The sequence below is a fragment of the Danio rerio genome, chromosome 16, assembly GCF_049306965.1.
Source record: "Danio rerio strain Tuebingen ecotype United States chromosome 16, GRCz12tu, whole genome shotgun sequence".
Lineage (NCBI taxonomy): Eukaryota > Metazoa > Chordata > Actinopteri > Cypriniformes > Danionidae > Danio > Danio rerio.
In genome coordinates, this window is record NC_133191.1 from 15068042 (window position 1) to 15086732 (window position 18691).

An 18691-nucleotide genomic window follows, 5' to 3' on the forward strand; every position below is an offset into this window, starting at 1 on the left:
TTTCAGACTTTTCTTCACTTCCCTCTGTTTACTTTAGCAGATGTATTTGTTAACCTTGCCAGATCTGAAGGACTCTTTGTTTCTTTGCTGATTTGACAATAGTCCTTGTCTGGGGCTCTGATACGGCTCCTGATAACTCATAAACAGCCAAGGCCACGCTCTAGTTTTATGCAAACCAGGTGCACGAGCCGTCACTTCTGTAAACTCAACCCTTTGTCAAACGCTCATGACCCCAATTTCAGGGGCAACTGTGAACCATGTCCAAACTCGCTGTTTCTAAGAAGCAAATTCCTAGATTTGGTGTATATTAGGCCTGCTTCCACATAGATATTCATCAGCCTGTTCCACGTTCCCAACAAATTGGGGGAGAAAAGCAGTTGTTTCAATTATAGCAGCTCATTTGCTGTGTTTCTATGTGCAAAGTGGCATTAATGGACATGGAAATTTCGCTATTGGCCAGAATTGAGGAAATAAATTGATGGAGCAGGGCTGAATGAGGACAGGCGAGAGTTTGGGGGTCAGTGTGACTCTTTTGTGATCAAGATGAGGAATGTCTGGCTGTAGTATTTGGGCAGAATCACTGAGGTTAGAAAGAGGTTAGCATCAGATCCAGTTCCTTTTTTATGGTATCTGATGTTGGCAGTATGAATTCCACAACAACATTGGCAAGTTTTAGAAGGGCTAAAAACCAAATGGCAAACTGAACATTGGCTCCTAAAATGAAGCATTAGTTTGCACATGCATATTAAATATTTCAATCATTTTGGTAATATTAAAAATACATTTTATGGTCAAGTATTAGACTTTTCTTAATAAGTAAGGGTAAATTATATTTATATTGTACATTTCCTACATTAAATATATAACAATGAATAATCATTTGCATTGCTAAAAACTTTAAACGGCACCTAGGTTACCACTTTTTTCAGATTTAATATAAGTCTTTTGCGTCTCTAGAATGTGTATATAAAGTTTCAGCTCAAAACACACATCAGATTTTTCATTATACCTTTTACAAGATGCTGTTTTATACTGATTTCCAGCAGGGGGTGGTTTTGTCATACTGCGCCTTTAAGACGAGTCTTTCCCGCCTACTGTGTCTACGTGCCTTCCCGCGTGCTTTAATCTCCTCCCTCAGCTGCTTCAGACAACAGACAGACTTAAAGGAAGAAGGTCTCACGTAGCGTTTGTGAGATACTACAGTAAGAACGTTCGAGGTTACTAAAGTAACCCTTCGTTCCCCGAGGAGGGGAACGGAAGCACTATAAGTGGATTTGATTGTAAAATCCACGCATTGGGAGGTTCGGTTCAGAAGCTACTCGTCTGAAAGAGTATTGAACGGGCCAATTAAGAATGAATTGGCAGCGCAAGCCTGCGCAGGTGAGCGGCATAAGCAATCAACTGAGTATATAAGCTCACCTGGCGCCAGCAGACGCTATCCTTTTTAAGCTGAAGAGACTTTCAACAGCTAAGGGACAGTCATTATGGCGACGGAGTATAGTGCTTCCGTTCCCCTCCTCGGGGAACGAAGGGTTACTTTAGTAACCTCGAACGTTCCCCTTCGGGGGGAACTTCAGCACTATAAGTGGATTTGATTGTAAAATCCACGCATTGGGAGCCCATTGAAAGCGCCATAATGACTGCACCTTACCAACACCCCCGATGAGGAGATAGTCAAGCAAGCGTGACGCACCCACATCATGGGGGGCGCGGTCCTCCAACGTGTCCCTGGCCCTAATTTATCCTACTTCAACAGAAGTTTTACGGATTTATATATATTTTTTGGGAAGTCGTGAGCATCTAGATAATTCTAGGAAAATACGACAGTACGTTGGGAAGCGTGCAATCCCGATAGGGAGGACGCTGTGGAGGCCATCCGTTACCCAAGGGGGGATAGATGGCAGAATTTACATATGGACTAGCCCTAAAAAGGGGGAGTACGCATAGCAAAAGAGTGGTTAGCGGGGAGGGAAGACACGGGTCCGCCCAGGGGGGGGACTTAACCGTGGCGGAATAAGCATATGGGATCGCCTAGTGGGGATCACGCATAGCAGGCACCTTTACCCAAAACGCGGGCTGACCAGCGGGCAGACCTACAGCGTAGTGGGCCAGCAAGTGACTCCTCCGCTGAGTCAGTGCTGGGGGCCACGGAGGAATCTGCAGGGCTCACCTGACGGGGAACTTTACTGACAGATAAAAAGGCGCACGTATCTCCGTGTTAGGGAAAATGGCGCAGCAAGCGTGTTTCAACACCCTACCGAATTGTTTCCTCAATCACCAAGGGTTACCTAATACCCTTGAGGAAACCGGCTCCACTCGCAGATTGTAAAACCTTGCAAATGTGTTGGGTGTCACCCAGCCCGCAGCTCTACAGATGTCTGTTAGAGGGGCGCCGCGTGCGCGCGCTCGAGAGGATGCGAAGCTCCGAGTGGAGTGCGCACGCGCTCTCGGGGGACGCGGCTCACGGCTCTGATAGTGAAAGAAGGCATCCACAATCTAGTGGGAACTTATTTCGGTACGGCACTTCCCTGCTGCCGACCGCTATAACAGACGAAGAGCTGCTCAGATGATCTAAACTCTGAGTGCGGTCCGGATAATACGCAAAACGCGAACTGGACAATAAGAAGGGCTGGGTCTGCCTCCTCCGAGGGCAGCGCTTGCAGGCTCACTACCTCGTATTAAACGGAGTGGTAGGAACCTTGGGCACATATCGCGGGCGGGGTCTCAGGACGTGAGAGAAGCCAGCCCAATTACAGGCACGAGTCACTGACCGAAAAATGCCTCCGGGTCCCCGACCCTCTAATCGATATCAACGCGACCAGCAGAGCTGTCTTCAGGGACAGAAAGATACTGAGTCGAGGATCGAAGGGATCTGACGCGGCTTGAGTAGCGAGGGCGAGATCCTAAGAGGGCATGAGAGGGGGCGGGGTGGATTAATTCGCTTAACGCCCCTGAGGAACCGGATGATGAGGTTATGCGTTCCCACGGTGCTGCCAGCCACCGCGTTATGAGAGCGGAGATGGCAGCCATGTAACCTTGAGTGTGGAGGGCGACAGCCTGCTCTCCAACTTCTCTCGGCGTAAAGAAAGCACAACGCTGATCTGGCAAATTACGGGGGTCTTCTCAGCGAGAGACACACCATTCAGTGAATAGACTCCACGTTAGGGCATAGGCGCGCTCGGGGAGGGGGCTCTAGCCCGAGTGACGGTATTAGCCATCGCAATCGGAGGTTACCTAAGTCTTCCTCGCGTCTAAAAATCTCTTCAAAGATCGGCGAGGGTGCCAGGTGGTGCCCTGTCCCTGAGAGAGTAGGTGCTCTCTCGAAGGGACTGCCAGGGGAGGGCTATCGCGAGGGAGAGCTCTGACATCCAGGTCCGGTTGAGCCAGAGGGGCGCAACCAGCAACCTGTTTCTCGTCCTCCCTGACCTTGCACAGTAACTGCGCGAGCAGGCTCACTGGGGGAAACGCGTATTTGCGCGTGCCCCGAGGCCAGCTGTAAGCCAGTGCATCCGTGCCGAGAGCACTCGGTCAGGAAAAGAACAACTGGCAATGAGCGATCTCGGGGGAAGCAACAGATCGATCTGGGCTTCCCCGAATCGCGCCCATATCAGCTGAACAGACTCGGGGTGGAGTCTCCATTCTCCAGGACGCAAGGCTGCCGTGAGAGCGCATCGGCTGCACGGTTGAGCTTGCCTGAATATGAATGGCGTGCAGCGATTTCAGCCGCGGATGACTCCAGAGGAGCAGACGGCGGGCGAGCTGAGACATGCGGCGAGAGCGCATACCCCCTATACGGCTGATATACGCCACCGCCGCCGTACTGTCCGTCCTGACCAGCACGTGTTGCCGCTCCAGCACCGGAAAAAAACGGTGGAGAGCGAGGAACACTGCCAACAGCTCCAGGCGATATGCCAATGCAACTGGGTACCTTTCCACAGGTCCGCAGCCGCATGCCCGCAACGCACAGCCCCCCAGCCCGTGTTGGAAGTGTCTGCTGAAACGACAACAAGACTGGACGCCTGTTCTAGAGACACCCAGGCCTGTAGGAACGAGGGGTCGCTCCAAGGGCTGAGGGCGCGGCGACACAGCGCAGTAACAGAGACTCGGTGTGCGCGCGCGTGCCATGCGCGTCTGGGGACTCGATCGTGAAGCCAGTGCTGAAGTGGTCTCATATAGAATAATCCGAGCGGCATGAAGCGGCTGCGGATGCCATATGCCCCAGGAGCCTCTGAAATAGTTTCAGTGGGACCACTATTTTACTGTCGAGCTCTCTCAGACAGTACAGCATCAGCTGAGCGCGCTCTCCGGAGAGGCGCGCTGCCATGGTGACCGAGTCCAGCTCCAGCCTGAGAGAAGAGATCCTCTGCACGGGGGCGAGTTTGCTCTTTTCTCGGTTGACCTGAAACCCCCACAGGTGGAAGTGCCAGAGCACTTTGTCTCTGTGCATAATCAACTGCTCCGAGAGAGGGCAAAATCAGCCAGTCGTAAAGAAATTGAGTATGCAGATGCCCGCGAGCCGAAGGGGCGCTGAGGCACCCTCCGCGGGCTTGGTGAGGACCCGCGGAGACAGAGAGAGCCCGAAGGGGAGGGCTTTGTATTGCCAAGCTCGACCTTCAAACGCAAACCGCAGAAACTGTCGGTGGCGAGGAAGAGTGGAGACATGGAAATACGCGTCCATCAGGTCTAATGCTGCAGACCAACCCAGAGGACGAACGCACCGGAGGATGCGCTTCTGCGTGAGCATTCTGAACGGCAGCTTGTGCAGGCAGCGGTTCAAAACGCGCAGATCTAGGATTGGCCGTGACCCACCGCTCTTTTTGGGCACGATGAAGCGTGGGCTGTAAAACCCGCTCTCCATCTCGGCTGGAGGGAGCGGCTCGATTGCATCCTTCGCCAGGAGGACAGCAATCTCCTCTCGCAAGACAGGGGCGGACAGGGGGCTGACCCTGGTGAATACACACCCGTGACTTGGGGGGCCGTTTCGCGAACTGAATCGCATAGCCGAGTCTGATTGTGCGTATGAGCCACCGCGAAGAGCTAACCAGGCAGGCAGAGCTCTCGCTAATGGACTCATCGCTACAATCGCTGACGTACCAGCAGTGGGGCAGCGCGGAGTGGGTGTGCTGATCCGGGAAGCTCGCGGGTCCCACGGAAAAGCTGGAGGTGAGATATTTGCTCTCACTCCAAACCCGAGCTCCGGAGGGGAGGCTCGAGGGGTGGGAGAAAGGAGACCGTCCTCCCAGCGCTCGTGAGCCACTGGCGAAACGCACCGAATCTGCAAGCTAGAAAGCATAGCGTCCCAGACTGGCAGATTTCGGGCTGTCACATCTGGGGAAGTGAAAAGTGCCCTTTCATAATGTTTTCATGGCAGTAAAAAGTGCCGTTGGAAATGGGGCCCCGCCCTCCAGCGGGGAAAGAGCAAGTTCCCTTTTCTCCAGATGGCCTGTCCCAGGGGCGCTTCGCGGTCCGTTGCCGGACTTAGCGGCGTTCTGGGCAGGGGGGCTGCCTGCTTCCGAGGTGCCCGACGCGCTCGCTTCGCCGGAGGCGTGTGCGGGGGCGGAGCAGCTCTCGTAGGCAGGCGCCTTCGGCGAGGAGCAGGTATGAATGGCACGGCGGGCGGAGCGGGCTACGGACCGCCGATAAGACATCACCCACCAACTGCTGTCTCACCGCCTTGAATTCCTGGGTGAATTCACAGACAGTGTCGCCGAACCTGGCTGGGGATATGGGGAAGTCAAGAAAGCGGACTTTGTCGACTTTGCGCATATCAGCCAGGGGTGGCGCTCCTGGACCACTAATGTGGACATCGTCCTCCCCAACGCACACGCAGCGGACTCAGTAGTCCGAAGAGCTAAGTCGGCGGCGGTGCGAAGCTCGTAAGCCTGGGTTGGACCCACCCTCGTGCTGCTCGGCCAGCGCCTGCGCTTGGTAGCGCTGGTAGGTGGCTATCGCATGCAAGGCGGAAGCAGCCTGGCCCGCAGCTATGTAAGCTCTAGCTCCGAGGGAGGTAGATAACTTACAGGCTTTGGATGGGAGACGAGGCGGACCCCGCCAAGAAGAGGCGCCGCGCGGATTTACCGCCATCGCGCACTCAACCTGAGGAATCGCCACATACCCCCTGGCTGTTTCACCGTCAAGAGTGGTTAGGGTGGAGGAACACGCAGCACGAGCAGAAAAAAGTGCTTAACAAGACCGCGTGAGCCTACTGTGCACCTCCGGGAAGAAGGGAACGCCCCTCTAGTCGGTCCGGCCGCGGAGCTGGGGGATAAACCATCTCCAACCCACGGCCGAAGCAGCCCGGGAAAGCACGGCTAACATGTCCGTTTCAGGATCCGTAGTGACAGCGCTCACCAGCCCGAAGGGGGCGAGCGGGTCTGGATCATCATCGGACAATGAAAGCCCACCCTCCGATGCCGCGGTGGACATCTGGTCTCCGGTGTCATCGGGCGTAAGGGCTACCATCTGTTAGACGGATCGCTTCCCCCGCCCGAAGCTTGGATAGAGCGCTTAGAGGAGCGGGAGGTCCGCGGGCCCGTGGGCGACGGATTATCTCTCGCTGAAACCCTCAGATCTGCCCGAGTGCCCGCTGCAGAGCAGGGGACAACTGGGGTGGTTCACCCTTTTGCAAAGGCTAACCGCGATCTTGCGCAACAGTCATGGCATCGCAATGACGACATGAACTGCCCGCGAGCAGCGCATTAACATGCTGGACCCCCAGACATGCAACGCAGTGCCCGCGCCCATCATCCGAGGACAGGAAACCACCGCATCCAGAAACGCACAGTCGGAGCGCCGTCCTGATAAGGACGTGCTGCACGACTGTGTTGCTCTTTCTGTGAAGTTTGCAACTTTATACGCACCGCTCTGGAGGACCGGACCCAAAGAACGCCAGGCAAGGGAGAAACCCAGCTCGACCGTCTGCCACTGCGTGTACACACTCTGGACCGGGAGAATGCTCTCGTTCGCTCAGAATCGCTGGTCACAGCAGGAGGAACCCTCATCGACTCTATCAGAAAGTCTCTGAAGCGAAAAGGATAGCGTCTGCTGGCGCCAGGTGAGCTTATATACTCAGTTGATTGCTTATGCCGCTCACCTGCGCAGGCTTGCGCTGCCAATTCATTCTTAATTGGCCCGTTCAATACTCTTTCAGACGAGTAGCTTCTGAACCGAACCTCCCAATGCGTGGATTTTACAATCAAATCCACTTATAGTGCTGAAGTTCCCCCCGAAGGGGAACTAATCTTTACTAATCAGTATTGTGAAGTTGCATTGATGAGTCACACACAATATCGTTACAAAGTTCACGTGCGCGCACACACGCACACCGCAGCTGACACACACACACAAACACAGGCAGGCAGGCAGACAGACAGAGCGCGCTTAGCTTAGCACTGTTTTTGCTCTCAAATATGACAGGATACAGGCTAACCTCCAGTACTGTGTGGATATCTGTTATGCTAATGTACAAAATAAACCTGATTTAACTTCCACAAACCGGGGTTGAAGCGTCTTCTTTTATAATTGTTCTTACACGCGGCTGTGCTGAAGAAGTAAAGCTGAAGTAAATCGCTGTAATTACACACGTGCACTTGCACACTTTTTAAAACACTTTAAACATGTGAAACTTACTCTTAATCACATTTGATGATGATTGCTGATCCTAGCGAACAGAACAGACCTTTTATTACCGGTTGCTTTGCGTATGTCTGCCTGGTCTTGTTGACATATACACGTGACTACCGGAACATGTTAATGCGCGCAGCTGTCAATCAATTTGGTGGGCGAGGGGACCGCACTCCTACGTAAAGTTGCGGTCGGTCTGAAAACCGTTCTAATTGGTCCACCGTTTTTATGTTGTTAAATTGAAAAATAAAGGACTGGGTGTGTTTGTATCACCCCAATATGATGGTCTATACACTATATATACACATATGTCTGTCCAAATAGCTTGAAAAGTAGATTTTTCACCATAGGTTCCCTTTAAAAAACGATGATTTTCTCTATATTTAGATTGTTTTCAGTCCTTAAATCTCTTCTAAATGATGCCCTAACCATACACCAATGGAAAACTTATTTATTCTGCTTTCAGATGTTTAAATCTCAGTAAAAAAAAATGGTCACCGGTTTTGTGGTTCAGAGTCACAAATAATTTTTTTTGATTGACAAATGAATCAATGACTGCATTAAAAGAAAAAAAAACACTACTTAAATAGAAGCTTTTACGTGACCTATTTTACATTAAGCTTAATAAAATACAGAGTTTTAAAGCAGATTCACAACGAAATGACAAAATAACAATTGCTAATTTTTAAGACAAAGTAACTGTAAAGTTTATCAGTTGTGAAATGAGTTCCAGTCAGAAAAGCAACCCTATAGAAGAGAGTAATATTGTTATTCAGACGGTTCATCCATTCACAAAGAGCGTCTGCATTAATATTTCTCATTGACTTAAAGTGGAGTCATAGATATTTACATTATGTGTTGCCTACGCTATTGTTGTCTGTTAGAAGGAATGTGTCAATAGAGCAGCCATTTTAGTACAGGGTAGCGCTCCATTTAAATTAATGTGGGACCAAGGTACAGTGGTGGACTGTCCATCCAGAGCTATGATCGGGAGTTTTCCCGCTAGTCAGTGTGCAAATATTTTTTTTTAAATTACAAAAATTATAATTTTACATAACTTTACTATATCTATAGATGAGTGACCGCATGGGCATTCCTGACAAAAAGCATGTATGTGTGCATAGAAATGTATTATCCTCCCTGTCTGTTTAATTTGATCTAATCCATGTCCTGAAACTAATCCATGTCTCTTGCTTTCACTTCTCATTCTAATGGAGGGAGCAATTTGTTTGTGAACGACTCGTTCACTTAGCCAACAACAATAATACGAGATTCTAGCACCGCAACATCTTGTTGTCATATTACATTTACATTGTTTGCTCATTTTATTTTACAAAACTAGAATAAGCCTGGTATTTAGTGCAAGTTGATGCTACTTTGCCTTATGGTCAGTGCAGTCAGAGATTTTATTATTATCAGTAACGTTACCTGTTTAGCACAAACGTTCGTAAATTACAAAAATGTAAAAAAAAAACTTAATTTTTACCTATAAAATGTTATGCCACTGTGTATTGTTTTTTCTTTGTTTGCTCGTTACTAGACCTGTACACAGTGCTAAAGTCCAGCATCCACACATTGGCTTTAGTCTTGATTAGTGCAGTTGAAGGACAATTTTCCTGGGAGCACTGTACAAAAGTAGTGGTGGTATTGATGCATACTCATGCGATATCTTGCTTATATATGGAATGGAGTGACGTTAACCATTGCCAAACTGAATTGTGAGTCCTTTGAGTTGCACTGGTCTGCTGTTGAACTTTTCAAGGGCCAAATCAGGCATCAACCAATCAGATTGCTTTATGCAAATGTACAGTATTAGTGCAGATGCTGGCCAATCACATTCTTGGAACACCAAAGAATAGCGGAACATCAAAATGGAGGAAATGTTTATTATCACGCATAATAATTATCTGGTGCTTTGATCAGTCTTCATGTACATTCCGTGACTTAAACAGGAGGGACCAATCCTGGAAAGAGTTGGCAGAGGAGGTTGATGAATATGCACTGCAGTAAATGCTTTTCTTACTTAAAGTTTTCGTTTTATTTCTAGTCTAAATATCTACAAATTCCTACATTAAGACAAACAAATAATCTCTCAGTGGGGAAAGATTGTTTTGCTTACCCCATTGGTAGATTATTTTGGCTAAAAACAGGTTGCAAGCAAGGTAGTATGTACAAATTCAAAAAACAGTATGCGAGGAATACCTGGATGACCTACTACAGTACTTCTGGCAAGAAACCCTGTGATGCTATGAGAGAGAATTCATGAATGGGAGTGAATCGAAGCAACTGATGCGGTTAGGTCACATGATAATGACAAATGGCGGAAGTACGTCTGAGTTCCAAGAATCTACTTTGCTAACAGCCATGTAGTAAAATCAAAGGTAGTGCCAACTCGAGTAGTAGATGATTTCGGACACAGTTTCAGACACAGTTTTCGGAGACATTCTTGATTTAGAAATTTTTCAATATTTGACAAGATGAAACAAGAGGAAACCTTTTTTTTTGCATTGCGGTTTGTATTGTGCTGGCAGCTTTGGTTGGTTTAGTATTGTCATGAATAAAAACAACTGCCAGTAGGTGGCAGCAAGCCCCTGCCTTAATAAGAGATTCACTTAATTTATTCAATGATTTATACAAAAGTAATCGATTCAATTATAAACAAAACAAAGGACTGTCTTTATAAGAAGATCGTTGAATCATTGACTCAAATGATTTATCATTCAGAAACGAACCAAAGCAGCATTGCTTTGAGATGCACAAATGTTCTGTCCTGGCTTTGTTTGGAGGTATTGAGGTATTAAAGTGATGGAGTAGGGCTGAATAAGGACAGCTGATAGTTTGCGGGTCAATGCGATTCTTTTGTGATTGAGATGTGAAATGTCTAGCTGTGGTATTTAATTCGAGGTTTGACAGAGGTTAGCATCAAATCAAGCTGAATTTTTTTATGGTATCTGATTTTGGCTGTCTGAAGGTCCAAATCTCTAAACAACAACATTGGAATTCTTTAGTAAGGCCCTGAACCAAATGGCAAGCAGGTCACTGACTCCCAAAATGAAGCAAATGACTACAAATTACTTTTCAGAACGAAAGATTAGTGAATGTGTTTGAGATGAACATATGTTGAGGTTGTTAAAAGTAACTGATAAAGTCACCTCTATAGATAAAGCTTTATGATGTAAGCATTTCCACAAGTTACATCACAAAAGAACATTTTTTGGTTCATAAACAGAAAATCTGATTCACTGAGGACCAGTTCAAATTATGCATCTGTAAGGCCTTTTAGGAAATTATTTAGATTAACCAGAATGAATGAACAAATCAAATTTAATAACACATTACTCACTCACTAATTTGACATCTCACCATACAGGAAACACTAATGATATCAGAACAGATTCACAACTCACACATAAGCACAATTAGGCTGGGCAATATATATAAAAAAATCATGTTTCATATAATTTGATATCATTAATTATTGAATATTTTTTAACAGTACATTTAGGTGTATTAGGATTTTTATTTTTATTTAACCACTTTGTTTTATTTTATTAACATTACTAAGTCAAATAGTTTTAATACACTGTAAAGCCCAAAAAGTTAAAGGTAACTCAAACCATTTGAGGAAACCGATTTCAACAAACCATTTTTAGTTCAAAAACTAACCTATAGGAGTACTGTGACCTAGAGATCAGCGTTTTCTACCGTTTTCTACCCGCCACACCTGTTCCCAGGGGGTGGGTTGGGTGCAGACTTCTACTGTGAACTCCATTTAAGTTTAAGGAATGAGGTATTTAATTAACTCATTACCTTTTACACTGAGTTCAAAACTCTTTAAATGAGTAGAATTAACTTTCAGTAAATTTTAAGGTAACTACACTCATTTCATTTGATAAAGTTGACTGTTGGGTTTTACAGTGCAGTCAAAAACAAAAATATGTAAACAAAATTTCTCATCTCTTTATAATAAAGTAAACATGTGTTAAAAAAATCTTAAACTTGATAAGTAATGTTACAAAGTGTGTGCAATGGTAAAGCCTAAATGCTGAACAAAGAAACTTTATGGTGTGAATAATAATGATACAGTAAACCTCAAAATCTGTCACCAACACAAATTATTAATTAATCGAATCTGAGCTTTCAAGTAAAGGAACCAGCCATCATTATTCAAATACATAATGCAACATTACATATTGTAAAGGTGAATGGCTACATTACCCTCTATGCTACAAAATCTTTACGATGGGGAGCTAGTGGCTGAGATGCACATGAAAAGAAACCAAAAAGCCACTCTGGCAACATCCTTACATCCCTTTTTATTTACAATCTTATCACTGCTGCTAGCCAAGGCACTCATTTTAACGTGTTGTTATTTTGATCTGAGGTGACAAGCTCTTGTGCATGGATTCCTTAACCATTTACTATGGACTGTTCGCTCGCACTACCCTGGTGTCTCTTTTAACTAGGTGACTATCAACATTTTCATCCTTTTCTCAGCGGATGACAAACAGATGAGTCATCACTCCGATGCAAGTTCATGTAGAAAAGTAAAAACCGCTGCAGTTTTTGGGTGCTTTGTGTTTGTCTGAATAATTAGTCTGCCATTACTGAAATGTGTATATTCCATACAAAGTGTGAAGCAGATTGGATATTTGAAAGAGTTCAGATGCTTTTTAACTAGGTGTGGCTGGAAAATGTGAGCGGTTTATGTGCACCGCTTACACAACATGTGAGTGTCGCTTCCATAAGAGCGTCACTCTTATATGCACATCTCTCCCATTTGCACTTCCATTGAAAATGACAAACTGACACCCTGAGCTTGTTGACATTGTTTCCAAGGCGTGTGCTCAGCAGCCACATTTAATAAAACTATAGTGCTTTATACCAAAACTACATACCGAATAGTTTCTTTTATCAATATTGACAATGGGGTTTTGTCAACAAATATCAATACTAATTTTATCACCCAGCCCTAAGCACTATATATTCAGGCTCATGGCATCTTCAGTATTTCACTTTACAATAATTTCTGGACTTAGAAGGTGAATGTTTTCCCTGAACACAAACAAAATAAACACACCTCATTTTTTTCAGTTTGATTGAGTAGCTATATTAAAACAGAATAAGTTTACATAAGAAAAGAAACCTGAATTGATTTTGCATCTATTTTTAGAGGCCTCACCAAAATATTTTTCTTCAAAAGGCCTTTGGACCGCTCCTTTTTAAAAATCAAAGCGGGAAGGGAAACGTTCAAATGCGACAAAGCAATCCTGTCCTTTGGTCTCGTTTAAACAAATGAGATTTGGAGCGCTTTGATGTTGTTGTAGAGCCCGGTGACAGTTTGCCGTCTGCTGCAATCTCCTTTTACTTTTCTATGAAGCGTGATGTGCAAAGTCATCAGCAAACTGTGGTTCTCCACTTCTGACTCCCTCTGCTCCGAGTCTAACCCCAATCACGCTCCCTCTGCTGCTGAATAAGCAACTTCCACTCCCCTTCCATTGATCTCTTCACAAGCCATGAGGTTTTTAATCAGGATCATTGGTCAGGGATCTGAATTGCGGGGCCAGGCTTCTTCATCACTCTGAGGTGCCATGATACCAGAAAGCCGCAGCTCAGGCATGACTGATTCACACACAGTAATTTTACAAACCTATTCGTTTATGAAATCAAATGAAAACACTTTGTCTTCTCAGTAACCAAATAATGCAGCACAAAGTTATAATAAAACAAGAAAAAGTAAATTTCTCTATTTAGAATTAAAGAAAAGTGCAACAAAGGCATTTGACTTAAACATAAGTAATACTTAAACATTGAAAAAAAAAATAGTACATAATAAACAAACGTCTTTGTATATTTGAGATTAGATACAAGCTACATAAAGAAAGCAAAGCAAAGGCTGAAAGGATCTTTTGATCAACCATATTACAGCAGTGTTCTGTATTTTCATTTTGTTCACCAAAGTACAGATTTTTGGACCAAAGTAATGAATAAAAAAGAAACAACTTGTTTTGCCACTTCAATGGTACATCTGCCTTTTTTTTCAAAATAAAGTGAAAACAAACAAAAAGAAACAATATCTGTTTCTGTTTCTCCACATATCTGAAAATAAATATTAGCTAGTTACTGTATTATATAGTACATACTGTACATATATCCTTTTGGAAAAAAAAACAAAGAGTAACCTGCATGTTTTTTGCACACTTATCTCCTTTCATTTCATAAATTGTAAAGGCAACAGAAATTGTTATTGCAACGAAACACAGTGTTGAAAGGCCATACGTTTTATTATTTGTGATGAATTAAAACTTAATATTAAGGTAATATTAAAATTAGTTAATTGATGCATCCCTTCTCAGATGAACAAAAAGGACTATAAATGAAATGCTGGGTTAAAAACAATCCGATGTGGATAATTTTGGCATCTGAGTGCTGTGTCAAAAAATGACAGACTTCGCTCCAGGCTGTTTTGACCCAGCTACATTGGTTAAATGTTTGCTCCAACATGGGGATTGCTTCATTGTTGTTTAAAAATACTTGAATGCTGGCTTAAGCTAACAAAACTATTTTGGATGAATGCAGCAGATGAATAGTTTACTTATACTTCATATTATATTACTATGATTCATTTAACATTTTTTTAATCTGTTGCATAAAATTTTTCTGTTGTATTAAATCATTTTCACAAAGACTTTTATTCGGCATAGAGATATATGATTAGCTATCATTCAGTGCAAGGGGGAACTGCAAACTTTATACAGTAAGCATATGAAGTACAGATAATTGCTTTACAGCAGACCATTCATTCTCTAATACATTTTCACATCTTGCTGTCCCACAAAGGCACAGGATCGCAGGAATTATTAAAATGCATATTCATTTACCAACTGAACACTCACAACTGGAACATGGATCACAGGAATCACATCGAGGTTTAAAAAACTGTAAAAAAAAACTTTTTTTTTGTAAAATATATTTTTCCAAGACGTTGATTCATTGTTTATGTTCACTTTATATATAGACTCACAAATGTGGTTTAATAATTGTATAACATTTTTACATTTTTGTTTGAAGAAGAATCCTTTTAAGGTTTTTCATCTTAGTTAAAAAAAAAATGTAAAGAAAAAACAATTGTATATATATACATACATACATATAATATAGAACACATACATACATATAATATATATATATATATATATATATATATATATATATATATATATATATATATATATATATATATATATATATATATAAAGCAAACAGTTCTTTAAAGTCATAATCCCATACTTTGTCACCAGGCAGACATGTCATGAAGCAAGAAAGATGAGTTTGCTGCCAGGACCCTTTTAGAACGGACCATTTGTCACTGTCAATACTGCAAACAAACTTCATGAAGTTGTTTGCTGTGCACTGGCCATAAAGCTTCCACCCACAGATTGTATTTGGGTGATAACTTGGCATCACAACTTGCTGGGCCAGTACTATTCCTCCTCTGGCTTGATCTGTGAATAAGCAGACCAGAGCTGTTTTGGACAGATTATTTATTAGGCTATTTTGAATATCATGTGTTTGCTTTTGCATTTAAATTTGGATCAGTTTGTTGTTTTAGATGTCTGGTGGACAGATCATGGGGCACATACAGTATTTAAGTCTGTGTTTTTCTTTTTTGGTATTTTGAACAAACTTCTTATACTCACTTTATTCAAAGAGTATGGGCCAGATTGTCAACCACATCAGAACTTTCACCAAGTAAATATTGAGAACATATGGTGCGAGTGACAAAAGTACAGCTTAAAAATGAATCTTGTTTAAATAGTCAGACTGATAACAGACACATGGATGAAGTGAATTACAGTTTTTCTCTGTGGCTTTGGTGAATTTCTCACAAGACTATTTACATTTGCACAACAGTTTATGCATTTGTCAAAACAATTAGTACAAACTCTAAAACCTAGTTGACAACCTGCGAAAGCGTGTCACTTGCTCAAAATAGATAGCTCTTTGAATTATTGATGTTAATGAAAGTGTCATGAAGATGAAAAGTCCTGACACCATTGTTTATAAACAAGATGGTCAAATGGCTTTGTCATGTTTTCATTATGACAGTTCACTCTGTACATTTTTCCAATGCAAAAAACTCAGATTTTGGGGACACTTCCTGAAAATGTTCAAGACAGCACCATGTACTATTTGCACAGCCATTTGAAAACTACAGTAAAGTTAGACATCACTGCATTTAGTGAGGTATCTGAGTGCAAGACACTGCATACTGTATGTTTATTTCAAATATTTATTGCATATCCTCTTCAAAAGCATCTGGATGCAGCCTTTATGATCCAAGCTGAGATTGCATCACTCAGCGATGCAATGTCAGACACAACGCACTCAATGGAATGAGTGTCATCACAGTGACAGGTAGGGTTAGGGTGGAATTAGGTGTTTAAAAAGCATTGGATGCAGCTCAGACTGCACTGCACCAAGTCTGCATCCAGACCCCTCTCATGCTCTTTGCAATTCTAATTTATTCACAGCATTGGGCAAAAGAATGAATACACCTTTATTGTTTACTGTGCACAACTGTAAACAATATTGCTGTACATATTGGAACTAAACCTACAACATACATAATTCTGTAAATTATTCAGGAAATTGTTCAATTTAGAAGACATTTTCAGGAAAAAAAGATATATAGATTCTTTTTTTTTTATAAAATGTGCTTGACACATTTTGACAACGTTTTTCTATGTAATGACTCAAGTAATGAAATGAGGACTATTAGTTTTATATGGAATGACTATTAAGCCTTCACAAGTTTAGTGCATTTTGACTGACATGACATAAGCAGATGATAATGTTATAAAACAGCAGAGAGTTGTATGAAACCAATTGATGCATGTCCAAAAGCATTTGCAATTTGTTGGAAGGAATGAGTAACTGCTACTAGGATGTGCACAAATGACTAATTGTTTTGAGAAATGCATTACCTGTTGTGCAAATGTAAATAGTGTTGTGCACCAAGGCCACTGAGAAAAACTGTAATTAGTAATGTACTGTACAGACTACATAAAGCACTTTCCTTACTGAGTTATTGTCTTGTTTCTAGTCTAAATATCAAATAAATTCTAAAATCAGGAAGCACTTTCTAGACAAGCTAAAAAATAGTATCTTGTTTTCAAAAATCTATTTCTCAGAAAAGGAAACATAACATTTCTGAAAACAAGACATTATTTTTGCTCATCTAGAGAATGCTTCTTGATTTCTTCTTCTTGAATTATTAGGTATTTGGACTAGATCCAAGATAAAAACTCCAAGTAAGACTTACATAGGACTGTGACTGTGGTAGATAGATAGATAGATAGATAGATAGATAGATAGATAGATAGATAGATAGATAGATAGATAGATAGATAGATAGATAGATAGATAGATAGATAGATAGATAGATAGATAGATAGATAGATAGATAGATAGATTGATTGATTGATTGATTGATTGATTGATTGATTGATTGATTGATTGATTGAATGATTGATAAATAGATAGATAGATAGATAGATATATAGATAGATAGATAGATAGATAGATAGATAGATAGATAGATAGATAGATATATAGATAGATAGATAGATAGATAGATAGATAGATAGATAGATAGATAGATAGATAGATTTCTTTATTTACTGTTTTGTTCATATTTTAACTGGCTTTCTTTACTTTTTTCCTTAAAAACAAATTTTTTTTATTATAATTAATTTAATTTACAAATATCTGAATACATAGACACAAACTTTTCTTTAACTTTGTATGTATAATTTTTGTAGTCTGTTCTTTGACACATTTTGGAATTCATTCATTTATTTTCCTTTGGCTTAGTCCCTTTATTTTATCAGGGGTTGTCACAGCGGAATGAACCGCAGTGAATGCCCTTCCAGCCTCAACCTAGTACTGGAAAACACTCATACACTCTCACATTCACACACATACACTAGCGCCAATTCAGTTCACCCATACTACATGTCTTTCGACTGTGGGTAAAACTGGAAACCCCGGAGGTACCTACATGAACATGGGGAGAACATGCAAACTCCACACAGAAATGCCAACTGACCCAGCCAGGGCTCAAATCATCAACCTTCCTGCTGTGAGGAGACAGCTTCGTCTGAGACTAATTACTGAGCCACCATGCCACCCATTTTTGGAATTGGAATAAGTTAATCAATAGCTATGCCAAACTGTGTCATATATATATATATATATATATATATATATATATATATATATATATATATATATATATATATATATATATATATATATATATATATATATATATATATATATATATATATATACTATTGTTAGTATTATCATTAGGAACATTATTTCCATTTGACTTTGCATCTAAATAATATTATAAAGATATTCTTTTTATATTATATTCAGATGATTATTTTATAGTTTTCTGAACAGATGCAGGTATGCCGGACTAACTGTTCTCTTTTTGATTTTTCTGATTCGTGTCTGATGACAGGAGGGGAAACAAGCGAGCTGCAAATTGCAAAGGGAGTGAATAAAGCAATAATAAAGGAGTTTAATCCCAGGAAGGAGTATTCAGTCAAGGTTATTGCAGTGAGTGGAAACCTGCAGAGCCGAGCACTTCAGGGAAAATATACTGGTACGAAATACCTTGTTTCTTTGAAGCAATCCCACAGATACAGATTGCAAGTGAAAATAATGTGTTTGATCATAGACTCCTCTGTGTTTTAAGAAAACATCGAAAGAAACTGGTAGCTTGAAAATAATAGCATAAATAATAGCATAGTAGCTCAATGTGTATAAATTGTAGAGACCATTTCAATGTGATGATATCATTGGCCCATGGAAATGTCCTGCTTGCTGTCAAACTATTTCATATCTGTAACAAGAGACAATTCAATGATAACTTTACGTTAAAACACCTGCCATGGGATTATTTATCAATATTTGGACTTTTTTAAATTATCAGAAGCTATGGAAATTAGAAATGTAAAACAGGAAATACTTTAGGACTATTATTATTGTTAAT

The 18691-nt window shown here is 42.0% G+C and overlaps 1 protein-coding gene across 22 annotated transcripts in view; it reads left to right on the plus strand.

Annotated features, from left to right (window-relative positions):
• col14a1a (collagen, type XIV, alpha 1a) overlaps positions 1 to 18691 on the plus strand; it is a 344010-nt gene that overhangs the window by 17407 nt on the left and 307912 nt on the right. For 17 of the 22 annotated variants that reach the window (XM_009292161.5, XM_009292162.5, XM_068214100.2 and 14 more), the window contains one exon: positions 18158 to 18301. The exons of the other annotated variants lie outside the window; for them this stretch is intronic. In XM_009292161.5, coding sequence (XP_009290436.2) covers positions 18158 to 18301 — 144 coding nt within the window. The remainder of the gene's footprint in view (positions 1 to 18157; positions 18302 to 18691) is intronic. 22 annotated transcript variants of the gene reach the window in all.